Raw genomic sequence first — 27,999 nt, 5'->3', positions numbered from 1 at the left:
GTACATTCCATTTCCCCACTAGAACTGGACCTGCTAAATCCGCCCCGGACACCAGGGAATAAATGATTATGTGACAGTGGTCACAAATGCCCCTGGTATTACTCCCAGCAACGACTCCAAAAAGATCCAGGTATGGAATGTATTTCAAAGTTTTTTTTATTAATAACAAAAATACTCAAAAAAAAATGCTCTGCACCTAATCATGAAAATCTGTTCTCTACATTTTTTTATGCTTCTTTTTGCTATATAATACCCCGCAGTGAGGTAATCCGGCAAGGAGCGCAGCGCTTGATGAAGTAGGAGATACGAATATTCCCATTTATGATATTTTTGAACTTGCTCCTAGAAATGTGTCATTATTTTATCTTTTGTTGAAATTGGGCGCTCCTTTTTTTTTCGGTGGCATTTTAAAAATTACTGTTGTAAGGCGGTCATTAAGTGGCTATCCTCTTCTTTCAAGAAGGAGTTGTCATCTTTAGACAAACTCTTTTTATAAGAAGGGTCACCTGATAATAACTAGGATGAGGAGACCCGCAGCGATCATCTGTAATCTGTGTGTGGATCTAGCAGTAAATATTAAATTTCTCTGCAGCGCCATCACAGGGAACCCGAAGCATTACATACAGATGTAGCCATCTTTATCTTGACTTTTAACGCATTAAAAACAGTGTCAAGAAACTTTAACTTGACTTTTTTAATGGCTTTTGTTGTGTGATATCACACTGCAGCAAGTTATCAGAGTCAAGATAAACTTGACTACATCTGTAGTTCTGACTCAAATTAAACAAAACAAAAACAATATTTATCATCTATCCATGGGATAAGTGATAAGTGTCTGATCGCTTGAAGCCCCACCGATCACTAAAACAGGGGTCCCGAGAACTCCCATTCCTTCTCACTGCAAGAACGCAGCAAGGAGAACTTTGAATAGCGCCGCTCCATTTGAAAACAGCCCTCCATCAGTCCTATGGTATTGACTGGAGTGGGCAGATGCATGCTGGTTCGCTGCTTTATTCAAGCTCCTCCTCACTGTGGGAGGTGCAGTGAGGAGAAAAGGGGGGCTTGGAATCCCGTTCTAGTGATCGGTGGGGGTCCCAGCAATCAATAACGTATCACCCATCCTGCTGATAGGTGATAATTGTTGATTTTGTGAATACCCATTTAACCGTTGGTCCATTCACTGCATGTACAGGGTCCTCCAGAGAAAGAGACACTCTCTGCAGCCGGGTGGGGTGAGGCTCCTGAACGGGGGGGACCTTCCTCTATTAAATCAAAATTTCTTAATCGGCAATGGGTTTTCTAAACCAGACAATACTTTTAATTCCGTTCTGCTCCATGTTATAATCCAAAGAGTTACTGAAATTCTGACACCTTTCGAGAAGCCATGCAGGTCAGGAGGAGAAATAATTGTCTTTCCTAACAAAAAATATCCCATGTAGTGTAACACGAGAGAACCCGGCTTTCTACCGGCGAGAGAGATTGGTGAAGCACGGACTTGGATGGTCTTCATGGCCAAACAACAATTATCTCAATGCTATTTCCGCTACAGAATCCTTATCATTCGGATTTCACACAGCATATTGACGGTCTATAAAAAGAGAGTCGAAAAATCCTTCATCAAGGTCAAAACTCCCACCGCAAAAAGAAGACACTTTCCTTTTAAAAGGTTAAATATGACTAAATGATGTAACTGTGTCAAGAGAAAGCAAATCTATAGGTTCTGGATGACTTTAATATTCATGTCTTGTCTCTCTCAGAGGGTCAATAACTCAGCACTGTTGACTGTTGCTAAAGGCTTCAGTGCTGCACTCCGCAAATCCCATAATAAGTTAAGAGTGATAATGGCTTAGAGGAAGAAAACAAAATCACTCGACAAACAACGTGTGAAATGTCTGCGCCGGAGCTTCCAGTGACCTTGTGCATAGAAGGAAGAGCGGTTAAACGTGTAGGACTTTTCTTCAGTACGGCCTCTTGGGCACGGTCGGCCGCGGACGCATTTGCGGACCGTGCTACTCTTATAAAAGTATAGGAGCTCGGTCCGTGAAATAAAAAAATAGGACATGTCCTATTTTTTTCAGAAAGTTTCTACGGCACAGACGCCTTCCTGTAAGTATACGGGAAGGTGTCCGTTGGCCATGGAAATTGATGGGTCCGTAAATACGGACAAAATCTAAGGCCCCGTGCACACGACCGTAAAAATTGTCCGTAATTGATGACCGTAATACAGTCCGCAATTACGGATCCATTCAGTTCCATTGGCCGCGGACACCTTTCCGTATCGTTATGAGTGGGCGTCCGTGCCGTAGAAATGTTTTGAAGCCGTCAGCGCCCAGCCCAGCCCGCAATCGCAGGCTCTGATTATGGGCACGGTCGTGTGCATCGGGCCTAAGTAATACGGTTATGTAACACCCAATTTTACTGCTTACAATAAGGATGTCGTTTAAAAAAAAAAAAAGAAGAACCCGAATACAAGCAATAAAAAAAAAACTCCATTCCCTGAACTCATTTATATGGTGCAGATTAGGAAGAAAAAGCTGCTCCTCTGAACGGGCGCTCAGGTGTGGTTTGTACTGGTATCTTCACAAAATCGTCAGGGTATATTTTCAACGATTTTATTATTAAAAAAGAACAATATAAAATTTGATTGCTGCAACGCGTTTCAACCACGCACTGTGGTCTTCATCAGGCACATAAATTTGGTTACAATACATCATCTTATATACTTGTATCATATGCTTCACTTCCAGGTTAAACTGGCAAGGTGAAGGTTCATCATGGGCGTTTCAGCACAGGTGTGTGTATGTTTTTTCCTCAGACTGATTTTCTCTTAATTGCTATTTCTCCTCTTTTCTACCTTTTAACCAACTATTTTCTGCCAAATGGTAGATATTCTTAGCTTTAGTATAGAAGAATATTAATTCTTTGTATATACATATATATATATATATATATATATACACATACATACACATATACATATATATATATATATATATATATATATATATACACATACACATACACACATATATGCCTATATGCAGGTGACCGTATATTTCAAAAAAATCATCATCGTCCGCATATTCTCGCCGCTGACAGACAGTGTTAGTACTCTTAGTTTCTTTGATAATTGTGTTTATTCTTTTTGATAGTTTTGATGCTATCCTTTATTCTAACTAAGATAATTGTGTTACTGGTAAAAAATGCTTCTAGTTTCATTGCTGTTCGTTTGAATCTAATTGTCGGGAGCCAGACGCTCCTGTTTTTTATATATATATATATTTGATTTTAAAAAGAGAAATATTCCCATTATTATTTATTCTTTGTAGGTGTATCACACTCAATCTTATCCCATCATTTTGAATACAGATGTCATTGTATTTTAATAGATCGTTCAAACTACACTTGATCGATTTTTTCATTGAGTCCGTTTGGGCTCAAGGTCCCAAATTTAAATATCCAGAAGGACTCCCTTTTATTCAGGGTAGAGATTCTGTTGTGTGTTTTAACATTTACTTGTTCGATTGGAGAAATTTTTATTTTAGAAAAATCAGATGAATGGTTATATAATAAATGCCTTGATAAGCTGTGTTTGAGAAAACCGTTTTTTGCATTAAAGCGGTGACCATTTAATCTCTTTCTTAGTGTTTGGGTTGTTCTTCCAATATATTGCAATCCGCACTCACATTCAATCATATAAATTACATAATCAGTTTCACAGTTCATATAAGTATCAATTTCAAATATTTCTTGTGTTACGTTTGATGTAACTTGAGTTTTTCCTTTGTTAATATTAAAACAACACAAACAGTTTCTTTTCCCACATTTATGGATCCCTGCTGGTTTATAATAATGATCTTTGGTAGAGGTGGGGATATTCGTTTTCAACCTACTAGGTGCTAATATATTTTTAATAGTTCTCCCCCGACGGAATGTTATCCCTGGTTTTATAGGGATAATTTTATTTAAAATCGGATCGTTTAAAAGTGAGAATTAAGAATTTATATGGTGCGTGAATCACTAATCACTTTACAATGATATAATAGATATATTCTGTACCATGTGAGGGTTATTTTATTCACATAACTTAGGCCCTGTTCACACTTGTGATACATATGTCCGATGTATAGAATAAACGTGCAGCCGGCACTATTCATCTGTACGCCATTGACTTCTGTTATAAAATATATATATATTTACTGTACGGTATCGTTTTATGTGGGATCCTTTTGTTGATGCATACAGCCAAGATTTATGCTAAAAGGACACTATTATGGCCCACGTCAAGCGCATAGAAGTTTAGGGATACATCCAACGTATATGCCGGGAGTATTTACCGGTGTATAGCGAGGCAAAAAGCCCAAATGGTGTGAACAGAGCCGTACTTTCTGATTGTTCCTAACCCAGGTGGAATAGGTGGTGGAATGTGTGCCCTATGTGCCCTAATTAGATTGGGGCACATAGGGCTCACCAGCCAGAACATGGTGATGTCTGGGTCTCACCATCTGTGGTCAAAGTCCATGCAAATATGTAAAATATTGCTCAAGTTACCTTTCATTCATCTCCTAAGGTCTATAGAATATTAAAATATGTACAAAAAGAGTAAATTCTGTTTCTAACTCGGAGATTGCAGCAGCCATGGGAAGGATTGTGCAGCTTTCCGTATTCTGGTTAGATGATGTCATAACAATGGCTTGAGGCTGGGCAAATGACCAAAGACACTCTGGCAAAGAGAAAGCAGCACCATGATTTTTAAAGGAGACCCCCATGATGTCATATTAAGGGTCAGCACTGAAGGGTTATGTTGTCAAGGTCAAGAGGCAGAGAAAACTGATGTGCAGCGGGACTGAGGAGAGGGAGTATTATTTTACCATGACCGAACAGCAGAACGTATAGGGGTCCAGCACTGAAAACAAGGAGAGTTACATTTCATCACCGTTTCTTAAAGACGTTGTCCCTGAATCAAAAATAATCTTTATTCTGGGAATACAGATGTAGCCATCTTTATCTTGACTTTTCCAATGGCTTTTGTTGTGTGATATCAACGCTGCAGCAAGTTGTCAGAGAGATCTTGAGGGAACATAGAAACACCATGAAGATGTTTGCCCCTGGTCAGGACCGCAGTGCTCCTAGGACACCGTGCTGACAGCGAGCCACCGTGCAGTCAACCTTCAACTTCTGATCACAAGTACAACCCGATCTCTATAGAATGAATACTATATTGCTAGTTATGTTTGTACCTACAAAAGATGGGTGTCCTGAAGATTCAAATTTAATTTATAATCAAAGTACCTAAAAACGGACACATTACCTGAGTACTGATCATGCGCTGGGAGGAACGGGCAATATTAGCAGGTAGGCCAAAGAAAGCGGGCTTATCATCCTCTGGCAGGCTTTCAATCACATTGCGATACTCCTATAGGACACAAAATATGAGGATTAGCAGGTACCTGTATATCATATAAATCATATTGAAATGACTAGTGACATATGCTGAAAGCAATGCCGCTCACACAGCTACAGATGTAGCCATCTTTATCTTGACTTTGAACACATTAAATACACAGTGTCAAGAAACCTTAGAGGGTAACTAAACGTTCAACGAACTTCTGACATGTCATAGTGACATGTCAGAAGTTTTGATTGGTGGACGTCCGAGCACTGAGACCCCCACCGATCACTAAAACAAAGCGGCAAAATCGCTCGTGTGAGCGCTCAGCCGCTTCGTTTTTGTGTTCAGCTTTTTCAGAAAATCAATGTAGCGGTGTAGAAAGTCTATGAGACCGTACTCCGCTCCATCGAGTTCCGGAAAAAGCCGTACAGAAACGAAGTGGCTCAGCATTCACACGAGCACTCCGTTTTAGCAATTAGTGAGGGTCTCAGTGCTCGGACACCCACAGATCAAAATTTGTTATATCATTATGACATGTCAGAAGTTTATTAAACGTTTAGTGACCCTTTAACTTGACTTTTTCAATGACTAATATCACGCAGCAGCAAGTTATCAGAGTCAAGATAACCTTGGCTACATCTGTATTAGCAAGGAACTGACATATGAGCAAGACTATCAACACAATAATCATAGTGTTCCAGTGATACTTGTATCTGAGAAAGACTGATCATGACCAATGTGGCGGCTATTTTAGCTCCCTTTGAGGTTATTATTTATTTCTGTTACTTATGCAGCGGCAACATATTCTGCAGCGCTGTACAGAGATTTTCATTACTCGCGGTTTCGAGTGGGACTTTGGAGTGTGGCAGGAAACCGGAGTACACAGAGAAAACCCACTCAAAAACAGGGAGAATATACAAACTCCATGCAGATGTTGTCGTTGGTTGGATTCAAACCCATGCCCCCAGAGCAGAAAGACAACAGTGCCAACCACTGAGCCACCGTGCTGCCCATACTACCCTGATGTTGATTACTCTACAGCGCCACCACAGGGGAAATGTAGCATTACACAATTCTCATTGAAATCAATGGACTATCCGTGTGATGTACAGACATGCTGGGTCCTCCAGAGTGAGAGATGCTCTTTGATATCTGCTCTGGATACGACTGCCTGAATGGCGGACAACCCTCTATTAACTCCTAATTCCCTAATGAGGTATTTAAAAAAACATCCCCTCTAATGTTCCAGTCATAAGAAAAGTATAAATATTCCACACCTTTTTACCTGCTGTAAATGTCTACTGGGTTATAAAGTTTGGTGGAAATTTCACAGCATAAAACCCGATTACAGAGGCCCCCGACATCCTTACATCAGAAATCTTACCATTATGCTGCAGGAATTTGGCAAAGAAATAGACAATGGAAACGCCATCTTGCTTCCTCTGATCCCGGCTGCGTGAGAATTGAAAAACTGTTCCAGATAGGAGCGAAGAACTCTTAAGTCAAAGTAGTTATCTACTCGTCCTCCATAAATGGCATTCTCCAAGAGACCATTAACAAAATCCCATTGAAAGGTTCTGCCACCTGAAGGAGGAACGCATCAGAATTAATATGGGGAAAAAAATCATTCAATATTGCCACAAACACACTTTATTTTGTACAACAACTTGCAGTGTTTGTCTCATGTAGGTAACCCCTTTTGCAAATATAGCGAGCCTGAAGTTCAGCAGATCGCAGTAGTTCTGGCTTCAGCAGCCCCCGGCTATCCGCTATTATTGCTGGGAGGAGCTCGGCTGGCCATACATTTCCTTGGCGGCACTGGATATTCACAAAATGTCCGATAGGTGCGGGTCCCAGCTCTGCCCTGAATATAGGTGCGGGTTGAAAAGTTAAGAGCTGTATCCATCAGACGGACATTTATGCCATATTCCCGTGGATATGTCATAAATGTTTTAGTTGGGAATACCGCTTTAAAAGGGGTTATCCGGGATGTGAACATTTTTTATTGGGGGCTGGAAATGAAAAAAACAATAAACCAAAAAAGCAATACTTACCTATCCTTGCCCCCGGCGATCCAGCGCTGTCGCTCCGGCGGCACTCCCAGTGGTTGTATACATTCACGTAGAATGTAGCCGCTGAAGCCAATCAAACGGTTAAGTGGGGCTCACTGGTCATGTGTTGTATTTCTGGCATTATGCCAGAAATACGATACATCACCACTTAACCCTCTGATTGGCTGCAGCGGTTACAGGCTACGTGCATGTAAACAACCACCGGGGGTTCCGCCAGAGCGGCAGCGCTGGATCGCTGGAAGGCCGGGATAGGTAAGTATTGCTTTTTTTTTATTCATTTATTTCATTACCATTCATTATTTCATGAATTACATAGCAGCTGCATGAACGCACCTTCAAAAAGACGGTCAATAATATCATAAGCCGCACGTAAATCTGACAGAGAAAACTCATAAAATTTGGTCCAGCCCTAGAAAGAAAAAACATTTCTGTTAAATATGAGAACACTTTGTTTTGCATCTACACACTGTATAGGAATTTATTTCAATTATCCATGTTTATTTGCCTGGTCCTACTTAACAGGTCAGGCACGGGTATGTTGGTCTATCAATGTCCAATACAGCTTTCTTTTTATTTATTTTATGATTTTTAAAACCTAGTTTAAGAATTTTTTTTCAATTATTAGGCTTAAATAAATTCTACTTATCTAGTAATCATATAGTGAAACACTAAAATAGATTTTATATTTATATAAGCCATTATCGAACATTAATTTTGATATATTTCATGATTATGATTTATGGCAATTGGTGGGTGTTTTTTTTTCCTTTGTTTGTTTTCTTGGGGGTGGTGTTTACTTTACTTTATTTCCTACCTTTTTTTACTCCGACGAGACCATTGGGGAACAATATTTATGTATTTATTTATTTTATTTCAATATTTTTGTATTTTTTTTTTTACGGGCTGCTTTCTCATTGTAACTATGAGCGCAAAGCAGCTCCAGTTACAGGGAAAATCTGTCTTGTTTCAGTGACAATTGTCACTGCTGGGCCTAGTTATACTCACCAGCTGCCTCTTTGTATTAAGTTCTTGGCAATCATGTGATCAGTCACGTGACCACTAAGACCAATGAATACAGCGTCAGTACTGCTGTCTCTATTCAATACTCAGGGCTCATTGACCTTCAGCTGCTTGATCGCTCGGGCAGCCAGCTTAAAGGGGTTGTACAGTCATAGGTCATTAATATCTGATCAGAGGGGGTCTGACTCCCGGCACCCCTGCAGACCAGCTGTTTTGAAGTTCCCCTTCATTCATTACCTGCTCCACACTGTAAATCACTGACACACTTGTAGGGGCGGTTCACAGTATAACAGCAAACTCCCATTCAAGTGAATGGGAGAAGGCTTTAACACTGTGAAGCGCCCCTACAAGTGTGTCGGTGATTCACAGTACGAACAGCGACAGCAATGAAGGGGAAGCAGCGATTGTACACGCGACGCAACCTTTTCAAAACAGCTGAAAATCGGGGGTTCCGGGAGACGGACCCCCACTGTTTAGATATTGATGGCCTATCCTAAGGGTAGGCCATCAATTTCTTATTACTGGACAACCCCTTTAAAAACTTATACTATAAGTACGCATGACCAGCAGTTAAGCGGTTAAATAGGTTTCCACCAATAACATTTACCACCTATTGCCCTCATGTAAAGGTGCAAACATGCTGCAATCACATGGTGCCTCTTGGCCAATCAGGCTGGGAGGTGCTGAGATTGTCACAGTGCATGCTTTTGAACAGTGCCCTGGAATAGCCCCCTATGAAACACACTACTATGAGCATGCTGTTATGGTTATTGAATAGGTTTGTCTGATGGCAGATTCCCTTTATATGTTATTTTTTGTTTTTTTAGATATAAAATATAATACAAGTTCAACTGAAGATCTGCAGCCCTGGTAAATCTACATACTATAATAGACTTTACAAACAGGCACAGTAAATTCTCCTGGGTTTCTACTCCTCACCCTGTGTGTCAGGCACGGTCTGCAGGATAAATGAGGTTGGCTCACCATGTTAAGGTGCTAAGTCATTTATTGTCATGTGGACTCGGGATAAATTAACATGATTGCAGCTACGAGCTAAAGAGAAGGATGGAAAGGAAATCATCTCCAAGGTTTAAATTGAATTTACGTTTCATAAAATACATAGGGAGCTTAATATTACTGATAAAAGATGAATGTGGGGAAAAATATATTCCCACATTTGTAATCTATAATTATAATGTGTTCATGTCATTATTAATTAAAGCCTAATTCTACTGTGGTAATGGTGCAGAAAAACTTTATAGAATTGTTTTCTCCTATTCTGCTGGGTGTGATAGTTCAGGTTGCCGGTCTTCCTTACTGGATGAATATATGCAGCTACATGCACAGGAAGTTGTTTTTCTGCTATACAATAGACTGCCTCTCCTTGCTACACAGACTTGTTTTTTGTACAGTCCAATCAGGCAGTATAGCGGAGCTCCCTAATACACAGGAAAATCATCCTATATTGCTGCTGAAATAACTTCGAGCATGAAGTAAGACCAGACAGCAGCGTAGATCTTCATTGTGTGTACAGGGTGGCCCAGTGGATTTTTATTATATCTGAACAACTTCCAAAAATCCCAGACAGCCAACAGACAAACTGGAAAAACCAAAATGAATGATAAAGTTTATAATTAATATAGGTCTATAGCTGAGAATAGTGATATAAACACGTCATCAGCATTCACAGGAAACTGTAAAAATAGAATTACAGCCACAATAATCTGCACAAGTCCCTCCAAATCCATTAAATCAAAGACGCATCAATTTTCTTTCTATGCTCAGTGGAAGGAAAAAAGGATTTTATTTTTACAGACGTCCAGGAATTTCTAGACGGTTGGCAATCCTGTGTGTACACATGTTGCACACTAAGGGTCAGTTCACACAATGGATTTTGGTGGCGGGTCCAGATGCAAAATCCGCCGCGGAATTATTCCTGTTGTCGGTAGGAAGATTCCTCCCAATGGGAGGTTCGGTCGGTATCCGCCCGAAGATCGAGCAGGACGTTTCTTTTTCCCGCTAGCTGAAGAAATCAGCTAGTGGGAAAATTAAGTGTCCGACTCCTACTGAAATGAATGGGAGGTGGAATTATGCGGCGGAATCAGTCTCCCCGCTTACAGTAGTCAGTCAATTATGGAGGACATTTTTTGTTAATGCTCCAAATTGTATAGATATGTGAAAGGTTTTACATTTGGTCTCCTATTACTTTACAAAATTTCCAAAAAAGAGGTACTTCCTTTTTAAGATTGAACAGTCCTAGACTTCCGTACCTGAGGTATGTAGTTTCTCCTTTCTTGACACACTGCATGAAACCATGCCAGATTAAATAAAGCTTGTGCTCGAGATGCTAGCCCACCCTTACTAATTTGCTCTGGCGTCCATGATTCATAAGTTCTTAGCAGGTTCTTTTTCAATCCAGGAGGTGCCTGAAAAAGAGCAACAAAGATAGTTATAGATGAAAAAGACGAACAATTTCTGCTCACTCCTCTGTTTAATACATCCAAATACCATGAAACAGAACTAAATAACTGCAGTGCATGTGTGTTGGTATTTAAGTAAGGTTTTGGAAGTTAGGGATGAAATCAATGGATTTTCCCTGTTTGGACAACCCCAGTTCCCAATTGATGCTAATCACATGGGTCCTAATGTTAGGAGCACGCCAAAACAGCTACTTAGGCAGGAGTGCGGTAATGTTAAAAAAGTAATTCAACCAAATCACCAGTAAAGTCTCTTTATCTTTTTCATAGCTGCATCTGCCCCGCTGTCGCATCTGCCCCACAGTGATACTGTGGTTATTAAACCAGATATTGGTACTTTTGTCAGTGTGGCAGGTGCCAAGTCCTACAGAAAAACGAAATCAGCATCTCCATAAAGCTTGTCAGCAGAGGGAAGCATGAAGTGCTTGAAAATTTCCTGGTAGACGCTGCGCTGACTCTGGACTTGATATAATACAGTGGACCGACACTGCTGCTCAGTGGCCCGACACTGCTGCTCAGTGACCCGACACTGCTGCTCAGTGGCCGTCTACCAGGAAATTTTCGGTCACTTCGTGCTTCCCTCTGCTGACCTGCTTTATGGAGATGCGGATTTCATTTTCCAGCAGGACTTGGCACCTGCCCACACTGCCAAAAGTACCGATACCTGGTGTAATAACCACAGTATCACTGCGCTTGATTGGCCAGCAAACTCGCCTGACCTAAACCCCATAGAGAATCTACGGGGTATTGTCAAGAGGAAGATGAGACCCCAGACCCAACAATGCAGACGAGCTGAAGGCCGCTATCAAAGCAACCTGGGCTTCCCTAACACCTCAGCAGTGCCACAGGCTGATCACCTCCATGCCACGCCACATTGATAACACCTCAGCAGTGCCACAGGCTGATCGCCTCCATGCCACGCCACATTGATAACACCTCAGCAGTGCCACAGGCTGATCGACCTCCATGCCACGCCGCATTGATAACACCTCAGCAGTGCCACAGGCTGATCGCCTCCATGCCACGCCGCATTGATAACACCACAGCAGTGCCACAGGCTGATCGCCTCCATGCCACGCCACATTGATAACACCTCAGCAATGCCACAGGCTGATCGCCTCCATGCCACGCCGCATTGATAACACCTCAGCAGTGCCACAGTCTGATCGCCCCCATGCCACGTCGCATTGATGCAGTAATTCATGCAGAGTCTGAGCCCCGACCAAGTATTGAGGGCAGATACTGGACATACTTTTCAGTAGGACAACATTTCGGTATTAAAAATAATTTTTGAAATTGATCTTATATAATATTCTAAATTTCTGAGAGACTAAATTTTGTGTTTTCATTAACTGGTACCATAATCATCAACATTAAAAGAAAAAAATGCTGGAAATAGATCCCTCCGTGTGTAATGAATCTATAGAATATGTGAGTTTCACTTTTTGAATTGAATTACTGAAATAAATTAACTTTTTGATGATATTCCAATTCACTGAGAAGGACTAGTATATATATAGAAGATAGATAGATAATGAGATAGATAGATAGATAGATAGATAGATAGATAGATAGATAGATAGATAGATAGATAGATAGATAGATAGATAGATAGATAGATAGATAGATAATGAGATAGATAGATAGATAGATAATGAGATAGATAGATAGATAGATAATGAGATAGATAGATAGATAGATAATGAGATAGATAGATAGATAGATAGATAGATAGATAGATAGATAGATAGATAGATAGATAGATAGATAGATAGATAGATAGATAGATAGATACTAGGCTTGTGTAGGTCCTCCTGATTTGTGGCATACGGAGGAGTAGGTTTGGAGCAGGTTATACTGACAATATGTTATATTTGCCTGGTATTCTAGAACCGCCTTGCAGTGAATACAATTACTGGCTTTACACTAATGCTATACTAAGTGTCTGAGGTAAAAAGCTGCAATTTGTTATAAATACAGTACAATACTTAAGCAAAAAATGCAAAGCCCTTCATTTCCCGGAAATTAACGCAACTGTGTTTTGTGGCCTGAATAGATGGCGGTTATATAAGAGGCATTTATAAACACTTATCAGCAGGAAGAAATAAAAGCAGCTGCTTAACACAGAATCGCGCCTCTCCGCCTGATTTTCTAGTGGTTGAGCCCCTTTTTTATAAAATCTCAGATATGTAACTCCTCCACAGCAAACGTCTATTGAAGGCTCGCTACTTGATAGTCAAATTGAAGAGCGGATTCCAAGCCGCAGTGTATCCAGTAAGAATAAGAGCTTTTGTGGATGGATAATGTAAGGGAAAATTAATTAAATGTATAAATATCGGAAAGGAAAATAATTACAAACCAGGAATATTATCTGTTATGGCGAGACAATCATCTGTCTATATTTAATTTGCGTATTGTCTGACCGGACTTACATTATATCTATTTATTTTTCTATCATCATTACCTTCCATGGCGCTGTACTGTACATATGATATACAGAAGGGTTTATATACGCATCATGAAGAACTATAAAAACAACAAGTACAATAACTTGAGCTTACTGAGTGATAGACCGGTGCAGAAGGAGAGAGCGGCCTGCCCATGAGGGCTTACAATCTACGAGGGAAGGAGATATAGTGACGGTAGAAGCTCTTCATCGGGTAGAGTAGTGGCAGAAGTTTTTTGATGGTTGGAAGCTTTTCTGAAGAGTTGGGTTTTCAGGTTGCCTTGAAGGTTTGGATGGTGGGAGAGAGTCTGATGTGCTGGGGTAAAGAATTCTAGAGTATGCGGGATGAACGGGAGAAATCTTGGAGACCATGATGTGTGGAGAGTAGAGAAGATCTTGAGAAGACCGAAGATTACGTGTAGGGAGATTAGGGCAGAGATGTATGGAGGCGCCAGCGTGTGGACAGTCTCAAATGTAATTAGCAGTATTATTAAATGAATTCGCTAAACAATGGGAATTGAAGGGGTAGAGGAACAAAGGAGGTGGACTTAGGCTTCGTTCACATCTGCGTCAGGGTCCCGTTCTGAGATTCCTTCGGAGCTTCCCGCCAGAACACGACCCTGACTGAAAGAAACGGAAACCATAGGTTTCCATTTGAATTACCATTGATTTCAATGGTGAAGGATCCGGTGCCAATGGTGTCCGCTTGTCTCAATTGTGCAAGAGTTCCGTCGTTTTGCCGGAATCAATAGCCTAGAGGACTATGGTATTGATTCCGTCAAAACGACGGAACCCTTGCACAACTGAGACAAGCAGAAACCATTGCCACTGGATCTGTCAACATTGAAATCGATGGTGTTGCAAACAGAAACCTATGGTTTCCGTTTGTTTCAGTCAGGGTCCTGTTCTGACGGGAAGCTCCGACGGAACGTCAGAACGGGACCCTGACGCAGATGTGAAGGAAGCCTAACTGAGCAGTGGAGTTGAAGAGTGGAGTGATAGAGGAAAGATGTTGCAGTAGTTTAGGCAGGACATGATACTCTAAGTTAAAGGGTAACTAAACGTTCAACAAACTTCTGACATGTCATAGTGACATGTGAGAAGTTTCGATTGCTGGGGATCTGAGCACTGAGATCCCCACCGATCACTAAAATGAAGCGGCAGAAGGGTTCATGTGAGCGCTGAATCGTTTGTTTTCTGTTCGGCTTTTCTCAGAAAGCCGAGCAGTTGTTGTACAGACTCAATCGAAAGTCTATGAGCCCGTACACCGCTACATCGGCTTTCCGAGAAAAGCCGAACATAAACTAAGCGGCTCAGCGGTCACACGAGCGCTTCTGCCGCTTCGTTTTAGGGATCGGTGGGGGTCTCAGTGCTCAGACACCTAGCGTTCAAAACTTCTGACACGTCACTATGACATGTCAGAAGTTTGTTGAGCGTTTAGTTACTCTTTAACCCCTTCCCGACATTTGCAGTATGGGTACGCCATGGAAAGCATTGACTTCCCACATTTTGCCGTACCCATACGCTAAATGTTTGGCACCGGCTCAGAAGCTGAGCCGGTGCCATCATCGCCGGATCTCAGCTGTATCTTACAGCTGACATCCGGCTGTAACAGCGGGGACCAAAATTAGCTTCAATCTCCGCCATTAACCCCTTAAGTGCAGCGCTCAAACGCGAGTGCTGCACTTAAGGTGTTTGCAGCTCATCGGAACCCCAGCAATGAACTTGCCGGGGTTCCGGTGGCTGCAATGGCAACCGGAGGCCTAATACTGGCCTCCCGGTATGCCTAGCACGGAAGCCGGTCAAGATCCGCCCGGCGGCGGAGCCTGATCGGCTTCCGTAGCCGCCGGCAAGATGGCGCCGGCTCAGATGCTGATCCGGCGTCATCAGCGGTGGAAGTCAGCTGTATGTTACAGCTGACATCCACCTGTAACGGCAGGAACCGGAGCTAGCTCCGATCCCTGCCATTAACCCCTTCGATGCAGCAATCGAAAGCGATTGCTGCATTGTAGCGGTTACTAGCAGATCGCCAGCCCTGACAGGCAATCGGGACTAGCGACTGCTGCTATGTCAACAGGAAACACAATGGTGTCCTGCTCTGCCATTACGGAAGCCGATTAGGCCCCGCCGGGAGGCGAAGCCTAATCGGCTTGCTGTCAGTGAATAACTGACAGATCTAATACATTGCACTACGTAGGTAGTGCAATGTATTAGAAAAAAATAAATCTGACAGCTGGACCTTCAAGTCCCCTAGTGTAAAAAAAAGTATAAAAAAAGTGTGAAAAAAGTGTGAAAAAATAAAAGTTTGAAAACAATCAAAGTTTCAAGTAATAAAATAAAACACAATCCCCCTTTTACACTTATCAAGTCCTTTATTATTGAAAAAAAATAATAAACCATACGTATTTGTTATCGCCACGACTGTAACAACCTGAGGTATCAAAATATTATATTATTTATTGCACACAGTTCACAGCGTAAAAAAAAAACGTCAAAAACTATACCAGAGTTTCTGTTTTTTGGTCACTTTGCCCTATAAATATAGGAATAAAAAGTGACTAATAAGTCGCACGTATTCCAAAAATGGTACCTATAAAAACTACAGCTCGTCTCGCAAAAAACAAGCCCTCATACACCTCCGTCGACAAAAAATGTAAAACGTTATGGTTCTCACAACTTGGCGACAGAAAAAATACATTATTTTTACAAAAGTAGTTTTATTGTGCAAAAAGTTGTAAAACATAAAAAAGTTATATCAATTATGTATCGCCGGAATCGTACTGACCCGCAGAATAAAGTTAACATGTAATTTATAACGCATGGTGAACGCTGTATAAAAAAACCTAAATAAAACTATGCCAGAATTGCCGTTTTTTCTTTACCTGGCATCCCAAAAAATAGGATAAAAGGTGATCATAAATTCGCATGTACCCCAAAATGGTACCAATAATAACTACAGCTCGTCCCGCAAAAAAAACCCCTCATACCACTACGTCTATGAAAAAATAAAATTAGTTATGGCTCCAATAAGTCAGGAAATAAAAAATATGCAGTTGTGCCCGAGGGGAACATTTCTTCTGTTTGAAGAGGCGATTTATCCAGGACCTAAAATTAGGGAACCAGGAAAGGGAGGGCCCAAACATATCTTCTGGAAGAGACGGTGCCCGTATTATACCAGGACAACACTTTCCCAGCAAAATTCCCCAAACTACAAAGGCGCGGAGTGTGGACCAAAAGGGGCATAAGAAAGGACGCCATTTATCAGTGCGACACCGGCCTGTGCAGAAAGGATTGCTTCACAGCGTAACACACATCTATGGATCATTTTATTGTTTTTTTTTACCCCATTATTATACCACCTGACTATGCCCCTTATATACTCCGCCCGGCTTACATGTACCCCCACATTATAAACGGAAACACCAGCAATACTCAAACAAATCTACTACCAAGCAAAATCCGCTCTCCAAAAGCCAAATGGCGTTCCCTCCCATCTGAACCCTACAGTGTGCCCAAACAGCAGTTTCCTTCCACATATATGGCATCGTCATACCCGGGAGAACCCTTTTAACAATTTTTGGGGTGTGTGTCTCCAGTGGCATAAGCTGGGCATGACATATTTGCCACTGAAATGGCATATCTGGGGAAAAATATACATTTTTAATTTGCACCATCCGCATTGCATTCATTTATGGAAAAGACCTGTGGGGTGAAATGCTCACTACACCCCTTAACAAATGCCTTGAGGGGTGTAGTTTCCAAATGGGGTCACTTCTCAGGGGTTTCTTTTTATTATTTCACATCTGAGCCTCTGCAGTTGTGAACCAATACTTTGTAAATCGCCAAATTAGGCCTCAATTTTACATGGTACGCTAACGGGTTAAAGAAAATCAAAGCAAAATTTACATGAAAACAATTTTACAAATAAAAAAAGTTTTTACCTCGTAGGTTATCTTCAAACTTGACTGCAATAATATTGGGGTAAATTTTTGGTGCACTTCCGCAGTAAGCCAGAGACGGAAAGAAGGTTTTGGTTGCAAAGTGTTTAACTCCTGTTGAAGTACAAACAAAAGATACTTCGTCTATACACAATGAACATTTGTATCTGTACCAGCATCATTTACTGATAGAGAAAGGACTATCTCTACCTAAATCATTTACTGGGAGAGCTGGGAAGGCAGTACTATCTGTACCAACATTATTTACTGGGAGAGACAGGGAGACAGTACTATCTGTGTGTACATCATTTACCGGGAGAGACAGGGAGGCAGTACTATCTGTGCCTATATCATTTACAGGGAGAGACGAAGTGCCAGTACTATCTGTACCAACACAATTTACTGTGAGAGACATGGAGGCGGTATATGTGCCAAGATCATTTACTGGGAGAGACAGGTAGGCAGTACTATATGTGTCTATATCATTTATAGGGAGATACAGGGAAAACATACTATATGTGCCTACATCATTTATAGGGAGAGACAGAGATACAGTACTATCTGTACCAACATCATTTACAAGGAGAGACAGTACTATATGTGCCTGTATCATTTACGGAGAGAGACAGGGAGGCAGTACTATCTGTACCTATATAATTTACAAGGAGAGACAGGGAAGAAGTACTATCCGTGCCAACATAATTTACTGGGGGTGACAGGGAGTAGTGCCGACATAATTTACAAGGAGAGGCAGAGGTGTACTATATTATCCTAAATAATTAACAGGCAGGTACAGGAAAATAGTACTATCTGTGCTTATATAATTTACCGGGAAAGACAGGGAGGCAGTACGATCTGTGCCAGCATCATCTTTGAAGAGAGACGGGAGGCAGTACTATCAATGCCTATAGAGGAAGGGGGTACTCGGTTCTTTCGTACTAGTGACTGGTGGGGGTGCCAGCGATCTAACATTTATCACCTTTTCTGTGGATAGTGGGGGAACCCCTTTAAGTGATTACTCCATGTTAAAGGGTAACTAACACAGTGACATTTCAGAAGTTTTGATTGGTGGGGGTCCGAGCACGGAGACCCCCACCAATTGCTAAAATGAAGCGGCAGAAGCGCTCGTGTGAGTGCTCAGCCTCTTAGTTTCTGTTCAGCTTTTTCCAGAAATCAATGTACGGGCTCAATACAAAGTCTATGAGCCCGAACATCACTACATCGGCTTTCCGGAAAAAGCCGTAAAGTAACGAAGCAGCTCATTGTAGGCTGAAGAACAACATAAAACAGCATTACTCAATGTTTTCTTATGATTAAAATGGTAGTTTCATTAATAAATATGAAAAATAGTCCAGGAAAATGAAAAAATAAATACTATCATTTGTAAACTGTTTTTATTGGACTCGCCTTTTCCAGGACCGGCAGCCAAGAGATGACAAGATGCAGATTCTTCAGACAAAGCCACTCTCCCTCCCGGGCGCATTCTCTCAGTGTTTGTATAGCCAGATCAGCTTGGCCTTGACCCATTGCCACCTATAAACAAATACTATAATGTTAGAGAACGTAATTCTACAAGCCAATCAGTAATTGGATCTCATTCAGCATTAGCATGGCAGCTTGTAGGGGTTTTGTACTTTTTTGTTGTCGTGCTCAAACAAACACAAAAAGTTGATTGGATAAAGCTGGAGATTAAGGATAAGTAGCAACTTGGATGGTACATAAAAATTACTGCAGTCTCCTATCTTTTAAGAGACTTTTATGTCAATATAAATTCCTGAACATCGTTCTTGCAGGCGGACATATAGGATATATAATATATAACAAAAACTAGTAAAAAAACAGCAGCACTCCCAAAAAAAGCATGTGAAGTCCGGGTGCCAAGCAAGTAATCCCGATCCTAGGGATTATATAGATACATGAAGAAGAGCTTGCAGCGCTCCAAGTTCAAAGTATAAAATTGTGGTTTATTCAGACCACATCAAAAAGGTGCAACGTTTCAATCCCACATTGGGATCTTTCTCATGCTTTCTTCATGTATATATATATATATATATATATATATATATATATATATATAAAGACCAAAACAGTAGCAAATAGTAGAGTTTGGTCCAAAAGCAAAAAGTGACTCAACAGCCGCTGATTATTGGGCCATAAAACAGCAGATATCTGTGAAATGAAGTTGCCCTGGCTTTATGTGGGCATGTCTTTTTTGTTGGCATATTGAGGAACGTTGGAGCTATTCGATCAATTACTCCTAACTCAGTAAAGTACATATGGGCAGGAGCGTGGAGCAGGTAAGTGACAGGTACTAGTTTTGGTTAGTGACACTATGGCTGGTAATATGTGGACACTCTGGCATTATGGGGCACAATGGGCATTAAAGCTGTGAATGCTAGGCCTGTATTATGTGAGTGCTAAGGCTGGTATTAAAAAATACTGAGTCTGTCACAAAATGGTGCATCTTATGTAGTCATTATTGCTGTAAGTACTTTGGGTGGTATTATGTGGGCACTGTAGCTTGTATTATTTCAGAAGTATATCTGGTATTATTTGGACACTGTGGATTTAGGTACTATAGCCGGTTATATGTGGGTAGTATGGTAGTCACTATAAGAGAACCATGGAGCACTGTGGAAACTATGGCTGTGGGTACTACGGCGTCTACTATAGTAGAGTATGGGTGTGGACACTATGGGTGGTTTTATGTGGGCACAATAGCTGGAATATGAAGTTCAATGGTAACGCCAGCTTCTCCTCCTACTTGAATTTTTTTTTTTTAAATCAGATAATTTTTTATTAAAGTTTCAAAAGTAGACAGCACAAAACATTACAGTCAAACCCCGTCCCCAACCCTCCCCCCAGGCACCATCAGAAAATACAAAATTACAAGGTATATGAGGTAGAGCATGTTGCAGTTGTCAGGTACATCAATCACATAATACAAGGTATATGAGATACATCATAAATGATCGGGTAAGCCAAGCACCCCCCCTCCAGTATATTACTATACAGATGTAGGTCAGATATATTCCTCTCCAATTCCCCCCTTCTCCTTACCCCACAGCTATATGTGCAAATCGTACACCGAACATAGTGTAACCACTATAAAGAGGTCCTACACAGAGTTTATGGTGCATATTCCGTTAGGCATAACCATGGTCCCCATATGGAATCAAATTTTTTTCCCGCTTTACGCTTTACATAAACAGCCTTTTCTAGTACAATCATTTTATTCACTTTCGCAACGAATTCGCTCCTAGTCGGCGGGGCGCTCTGCATCCAGTGTAATGCAATGAGCTTTCTCGCTATGTATAATAGCCTTGCAATAGCTAGATACTCCGGGACAGGGGACGAGATATTCGCCATACACCCAAAGACGCACTCCATAGGAGTCCCTTGAAGCAGAGGCGCATAAGCATCTTGGATCAGCTTCAGTACCTCTGTCCAATACGTGAGTAGCTGTGGACAGGACCACAACATATGTATATGATCGGCCCCCTCTTCCGCGCACCTGGGGCAAGTCGAATCACTCCGCACCCCAATTTGAAAAATAAATTTAGGAGTCTTATACACTCTATGGATAATATACAATGGAGATAGGCGCCCAGCCTCACTAAGAGAGACTTTCGGAACTGCTTCCATGATGTCTGCCCATTACTCTTCAGATATGGGACCCATATCTCTTTCCCATTTTCTAGAAGCAATCAGGGGGTGTTTATCTATAAATTTACTAAGCAACAGCTGATAAATGTGTGAAATAACCCCCGATGTAACACTCCCAGTATATAAAACAGACAGCACCCCATCTGTGTGTATTACCAAATCCACAACCTTCTTCTGGGCATCAAAAGCGTGTCTTATCTGTAAATATTGGTAGAAGGAGTTTCGAGGTAATGCAAACTCCTCTTGGAGCTGTTGATAGGTTTTAAATACATCCTCTTGGAGAAACTGTGAGACATGGGAGATGCCTCTGGATTGCCAGCCCTCAAATCCCTCAAGAGAGAAGAACTCTGGGAGCGCCTTATTCCCCCATAAAGGTGTAAAAGCCGCGCATATCCCCAGTTCTCTAATGGATCGGACCTTATCCCATATCTTGCACATAAGTGTATATGTGGGAATGTTTCTACCCACCAGCATAGAGTGACCTGCTTCCAAAACTGACAATAGAACAGATGATCCGAACTGTATCTGTAGAATCGATCCATTGGATCCTGTCGGTATAAGTTCCCCCCACCCCTTAAAGTGCTGACACTGGGCGGCAAGGAAGTATAACCAAGGGTTGGGTAGTGCCAGACCGCCATCTTGCTTTGCTCGTTGTAGGATTTCTAATTTAAGTCTGGGGTGACCCTTACACCATATTAGGTCCCTAAAAAGTGCATTAATATAGTAAAAATCGCGTAAAGGAATCCACACAGGGGGATTATGTAAAATGTACAGTAGTTGTGGCATCAGGATCATCTTAATAAGGTTAACCCTACCCACCACTGGTCAAGTGTAATTTACACCAGGCCATTATTTTCATTTTGAATTTAACTAAAAGGGGTTGCAAATTAAGCGCAATATACTCAGAAGGAGAGGCCGAGACCACTATCCCTAAATATTTAAATTGTTCAACACATCTTATAGGCGCCCCCTGCACCCCCGGCGCAGCGCACAGCGGGTCCACAGGACTCCTACTTGAATTTAATAGAAATGAATATATCTGTTGGCCTGGACTTGGGACATAAGTGCATATATCAAGAAGGGTGAGACATGGGATGTTTAACACACAAATGCAGAAGTTGTATTGTACACCCTGAGACACAGGCCGTGAACAGCTTTAACGTTTTATGAATTTTATACTCTGACTGAACGATGCGTTTATAGCTTTAGGTTTTAACCTGCTATATGAACTAGTTAGGAGCGTCTGTGTACTTACTTCACGGTAGCATTCTCTGCCAACTTCAGCGCTGGCAAGTTCTTGCAGCTCCTGGGATGGGTCGGCTCCAGGAGATATAATTATAAGAATGGGTTCAATAGCCAGGGTGTCCTTACTGAGCCGCTTCAGATTAAGGGGTGCGGGAGATAATTCTTTAAGACCTGATTAAAAAAATAAAAACAAGGAGTCATAACGGCAATTACTGTATATTATAAAAAAAAACTTTCCAGACTCCTGAATGTCAAATCAGCTGAGTTATGAGGAGTACAGAAATGGTATAAGCAAAATTGCTTTCTAAAGTGAAACTAAGGCAGTTTTCTAATTATGTAGCCAAAACTACACCCCCTTCTCTGACATCACTTCCTGTTTGGCAGCTATTGGCTGCAGCTGCACCTTACAGACTTCCTGCTCTACCCGCCCCTGCAATCACATAACATAAATAATGTGAGCTTTCTGAACTATCTCTTAGTATTAAAGAGGATCTGTCACTTGGTGATATAAGTTGAATTAGTTTACCGACCTGAATAGTTGTCTCCTTTAATCCAGCGCTGTTGCTTTTTTTCCTAGACCCCCTCCCCCCTTCCAGAGATATGGCCCACTGTTGTGTTGGCTCTCTATATGCTAATTTGTAGTAGTTCACTAATGGGGTGGAGCTAGCTTACCTGCCTCCGATGCTGACCAGTCAGTGCAAGGAAGCTTGAGGGGTAGTTTACGCCCTGCTGGTGAACTACAGCAAATTACCACATAGGTAGCCAAAAGAACAGTGGCCAATATATCTGGAATGGGAGGGGGGACCCAGAGGAAAAAAAAAAAACTGCGGTGGAATCAGGGAGTCAGGTCAGTAAACCAGCTCAACTTTATGACCTACTGACAGGACCTCTTTACATTTTCAAATAAATTGTATTTAAAAACTAAAAGCCATGCCTTTCTCCAGCGACCACTGAATGTCACTTATGCCCCCTTTCACACAATTTGGCTGTGCGCAGTCTCGGAGGGAAAGGAAATGGGGCATGTACAGACTTAAACACTTCTGCAATATTTACATGCAGCGGGACCGAGTTCAGTGGGCACCGGAGGAAGGCAATTTCTATTTAACAACATGTAAGTGAAAAGCCCTCTTAGCAACTCAGAAAAGCCCTTTAACAGCATTATGTGCAGAGTAAATGTAGGGAACGGGCAGAGAAGGAAGTCTTGGTGGTACAACTTCAATTAATAAATGCAAAGGAGTAAGGGATGTCAGAGAAGGGGGCATTGTTCTGGCAATTTCTGTTGTACAGCACAGAAACCTAAATTAGCAGTTGTTAATGCATGTGGTGTTAAGGAACTTTAGTGTGCGCAGAACATTGGAAATTAACCAAGTTGGTCCAGTTAACTAATTACAAAAGTTTCCCCAAATTTCACTTTAGAAAAGACTGCAAATTGTCAATTCGATGCTACAAGGATGTTACATTCAGTGTAGTGATAACACTGAGCAGCCAGTCCCCTCCAGACTAGTGGGAGTGGATATTACTATTACTATATCCCTCTGTAGCATTTTTTACTTGTCTGCGTCCTGATGGGAACTGGTGTCTACCAACCCATTTAGTAAGTATGGCCTTTTCTGTGTTTTTTTGAGTATATCTATGTCCCCATTTTTTCTGTGTTTTACATTCAGTTCTCTCTTAAAAGGAATGTATTACCTATATTGGTTTTTCCTAATCAAAACCATAAAAACATTTTTTTACTAATCTATTTTTATTTTTTGATTGGAGATATTTTTTATTCCATTTATTTTCTGCACAGGATTATGGGTGCAGCCATCTTGCCTGAGCTGCTGTTAACAGCATTTAGAGATATGGTTTACAGCAGTCACGTGTACAATACGAACCTGTGAACTTAAGGAGTCCCACTGACTTTTATGGGAGAGTGTTCTCGGCATGCTCTGTGACCTGTGCAGAGGTGATTGTGCAGGGACGGGAGCTGTGACCATCACCTATTGTCAATGGTGGATCCTGTGTTATCTATATAGAGGTGTTACCAGTCATTGTAATCCTGCCTGTGATGATAATGAGAGGACTGCTGAGAAGTGATCTCTACAGAACAGGAAGGGTCAGTCTATTATGAATGGTGGATCCTGTGTTATCTATATAGAGGTGTTACCTGTCATTGTAATCCTGCCTGTGATGATAATGAGATGACTGATGAGAAGTGATCTCTACAGAATAGGAAGGATCAGTCTATTGTGAGGCTCAGTGGCCAGAGTGAAAACTGCAAGATTTTAGGATTATTTTTTAATATAGATAATGACATAGAAAATAACAAATAAAAAGTCACCAAAAATTCTTAACAAATATGATTAACATAAAAACTTGAATCAAGCAATAGGTCATTCTGAAAATGACACAGCCCTTTAAGGATGTTGGAGAATTGCATGTTATTACTTTTCACTGCATAGATTTTCCATCCAAGTGGCAATGACCTAAAAGAACGGAGGTTAACTTTTCCTCACTGGTAATGAAGTCCAGACATTTATCTAATAAATCATAATGGAATTCTTTACTGCAGAACAAAGTTAAATCGGCTTATGAGAGAACAGAACATAAAATATTTAAAACCAGAAAATTAAATGGATTTGGCCTGAAAAAGATTGACTCATTTTTAATTGATTCCGTAAAACAAGACATTGGACTCTATCCCTTCAACTTCTAAGTGAATATTTAATTACCTGAAAGAAAAAAACTGCTAACTTCCATCAATGACATTACTATATTACCTTAAAAGGGTATTCCCAGAATAGACAATTATCACCTATCCACTGGATAAGTGATAATTGTCTGATCGCTGGGGGCCCCACTACTAGGACCCCCACCAATCCTGAGAACGGGCTTGACCGCAGTGAGTAGGAGCTTGAATGGAGTGGCGGTCCAGAATGCATGCTGCCGCTCGATTCAAAGTCTAGAATGACAGAAAAAAAAGACTAGTGCAGCCCTCGGCTGTTTTTGTCAGTCCCATAGACTTTGAATTGAGCAGCGGGCTCATGCTGGACCGCCGCTTCATTCAAGCACCTCCTCATGACGGGGTAAGATTAGGAGGAATAGGGGGTTCAGGACCCCTGTTCTCATAATTGATGGGGTCCCAGCAGTGGGGCCCCGAGGAATCAGACGATTATCACTTATCCAGTGGACAGGTGATAATAGTCCATTCTGGGAATACCCCTTTAAAGTGAATGTCCACCCTTGAACACAATTTAGTTTTTTTTAATCTTAATAGGTCAAGACTTCTGTGCCGATTATTTTTTTTTATAGCTGTTGGAGCACTGTTTTTTCTGATACAGAGCTCCATATCAATCCCCTTCTTAGATATAGTTACATGATAACACTCAGCCCCTACTTGGGGGGGATAGAAGATTACAGGAAACTGCTTATACTGTACATTGGACACAATAGCACAGTATGCAGTAGACTCCCCCTAAAGGTGGCAGATTTTTTTTCATTTTATGTAACTATATGCATATCCAGGAAATTTGGAGCTCTTATTGGCCGTCTGAAAACGACAGTGCATATTCAGCTTTAGGTCCTGCTCACACTACGTCCCATTTTTTTTTTTACCTACAGATGATTACTGATGCAATAGATAAAACTAGTCTCCACCTGTTATCTCCCTGTGACTTCTGAAAAAACTATTTAAATAAATAAAAAAATGTTATTACATCACTTAGTCACTTTATGTTTTCCATTTCTCATGTGAATGTACCCACCATCTACTTCATACATTAAAAGCCTTGTCTAATGAGGATGCCTTTTAAATGGGAGCAGGAAGAATTGCCTGCTTATCCCCAGGGATACAATAAAATTTCACAGCAAAAATACAACCAGATTCATTTCCTCCCCGGACAAGAGGCATCTGGTGAAGGCCTGAAAGTCCCTTAGATTGTCCTTGGTGCCATTGAAAAGAAATAATAATCTTGCTGGAAGATTCCATCTGCCCCAGGGAAGACAAACCACATGTGTGGGTGGACGTGATATGCAATGATGGATTCATGCTCAAATCGGCTCAGAGTGCCTTCCACATGGATGAGTGGACCCAGAGAATGCCAAGAAAAAATTCCCCAAACCATAACGCTGCTGCCACCAGCTTGTGTTCTTCCAGTGATGGTTGCAGGGTGTTTGTTCTATGATATTTCTCGTCTAACACTCCAATGGCCATCCGCTCGATCAAGCAAAAAAAGTGACTCATAGGAGAAGACGGCCCTATGCCAATCATCGGTGGTCCAATTCCGATACTGCCGTGCAAATTGAAGCCTTTTTTTTCCGATGCACCTTTGTTAGCATAGGAGCAGTGACCGTCCGTCTGCTTCGGAGCCCCATGCACCGTAGGGTTAGTTGAACGTTTTTTTTTTCCACCTCTCACATCAATGACACGTGGTGCTCCGCGGTTTCCACGTTGGTTATTCCCAATGCTGCCATTTGTCCACTCACGATACACTTTCACCACAGCCACAAGCGAACAGTTCACAAACTGCGCTGTGTGAGAAATACCGCCACACTTGGCCCAAATGCCAATAATCATCCCTTTATGCAACTCTGATAAATCGCCCCTTTTACCCATGGCAACAATGAGTGATATGTGTTCAGACAGCCTATCGCACACACCTTATATATCCACCAAAGCAGCCCACGACACATCACTTCCTTCATGGGCTACACGCTGCCGACGTCAAAAGTAGGAGGTGGTCATAATAGACTCGTCTGTGTATATACACTACCGTTCAAAAGTTTGGGGTCACCCAGACAATTTTGTGTTTTCCATGAAAACTCACACTTATATTTATCAAATGAGTTGCAAAATGACTAGAAAATACAGTCAAGACATTGACAAGGTTAGAAATAATGATTTTTATTTGAAATAATAATTTTCTCCTTCAAACTTTGCTTTCGTCAAAGAATGCTCCATTTGCAGCAATTACAGCATTGCAGACCTTTGGCATTCTAGCTGTTAATTTGCTGTGGTAATCGGGAGAAATTTCACCCCATGCTTCCAGAAGGCCCTCCCACAAGTTAGATTGGCTTGATGGGCACTTCTTGCGTACCATACGGTCAAGCTGCTCCCACAACAGGTCTATGGGGTTGAGATCTGGTGACTGCGCTGGCCACTCCATTACAGATAGAATACCAGCTGCCTGCTTCTTCCCTAAATAGTTCTTGCATCATTTGGAGGTGTGCTTTGGGTCATTGTCCTGTTGTAGGATGAAATTGGCTCCAATCAAGCGCTGTCCACAGGGTATGGCATGGCGTTGCAAAATGGAGTGATAGCCTTCCTTATTCTAAATCCCTTTTACCTTGTACAAATCTCCCACTTTACCAGCACCAAAGCAACCCCAGACCATCACATTACCTCCACCATGCTTGACAGATGGCGTCAGGCACTCTTCCAGAATCTTTTCAGTTGTTCTGCGTCTCACAAATGTTCTTCTGTGTGATCCAAACGCCTCAAACTTCGATTCGTCTGTCCATAACACTTTTTTCCAATCTTCCTCTGTCCAATGTCTGTGTGCTTTTGCCCATATTAATCTTTTCCTTTTATTAGCCAGTCTCAGATATGGCTTTTTCTTTGCCACTCTGCCCTGAAGGCCAGCATCCCGGAGTCACCTCTTCACTATAGACGTTGACACTGGCGTTTTGCGGGTACTATTTAATGAAGCTGCCAGTTGAGGACTTGTGAGGCGTCTATCAAACTAGAGACTCTAATGTACTT

The 27,999-nt window shown here is 41.4% G+C and overlaps 1 protein-coding gene and 1 long non-coding RNA gene across 8 annotated transcripts in view; one reads left to right on the top strand and one right to left on the bottom strand.

The window, feature by feature from the left end:
- The window catches only part of DYNC2H1 (dynein cytoplasmic 2 heavy chain 1), a 372,805-nt gene that overhangs the window by 133,875 nt on the left and 210,931 nt on the right, over positions 1–27,999 (bottom strand). For all 7 annotated transcript variants that reach the window (XR_012881305.1, XM_075851543.1, XM_075851542.1 and 4 more), the window contains 7 exons: positions 22,267–22,427; positions 18,753–18,878; positions 17,349–17,459; positions 10,755–10,910; positions 7,798–7,873; positions 6,777–6,976; positions 5,312–5,416 (listed from right to left, as the gene is read on the bottom strand). Coding sequence is in view for 6 of the 7 variants with exons in the window: in XM_075851543.1 (XP_075707658.1) it covers positions 5,312–5,416; positions 6,777–6,976; positions 7,798–7,873; positions 10,755–10,910; positions 17,349–17,459; positions 18,753–18,878; positions 22,267–22,427 (935 nt within the window). In the remaining variant the exon portion in view is untranslated. The remainder of the gene's footprint in view (positions 1–5,311; positions 5,417–6,776; positions 6,977–7,797; positions 7,874–10,754; positions 10,911–17,348; positions 17,460–18,752; positions 18,879–22,266; positions 22,428–27,999) is intronic.
- Positions 28–19,028, top strand: LOC142742107 (uncharacterized). Its single transcript, XR_012881306.1, has 3 exons — positions 28–130; positions 2,748–2,792; positions 18,762–19,028. It is a non-coding gene; the product is annotated as an uncharacterized LOC142742107 (long non-coding RNA).

This window comes from Rhinoderma darwinii, chromosome 2 (genome assembly GCF_050947455.1).
Source record: "Rhinoderma darwinii isolate aRhiDar2 chromosome 2, aRhiDar2.hap1, whole genome shotgun sequence".
Classification (NCBI taxonomy): domain Eukaryota; kingdom Metazoa; phylum Chordata; class Amphibia; order Anura; family Rhinodermatidae; genus Rhinoderma; species Rhinoderma darwinii.
This window is presented reverse-complemented; position numbering and strand designations above follow the sequence as displayed.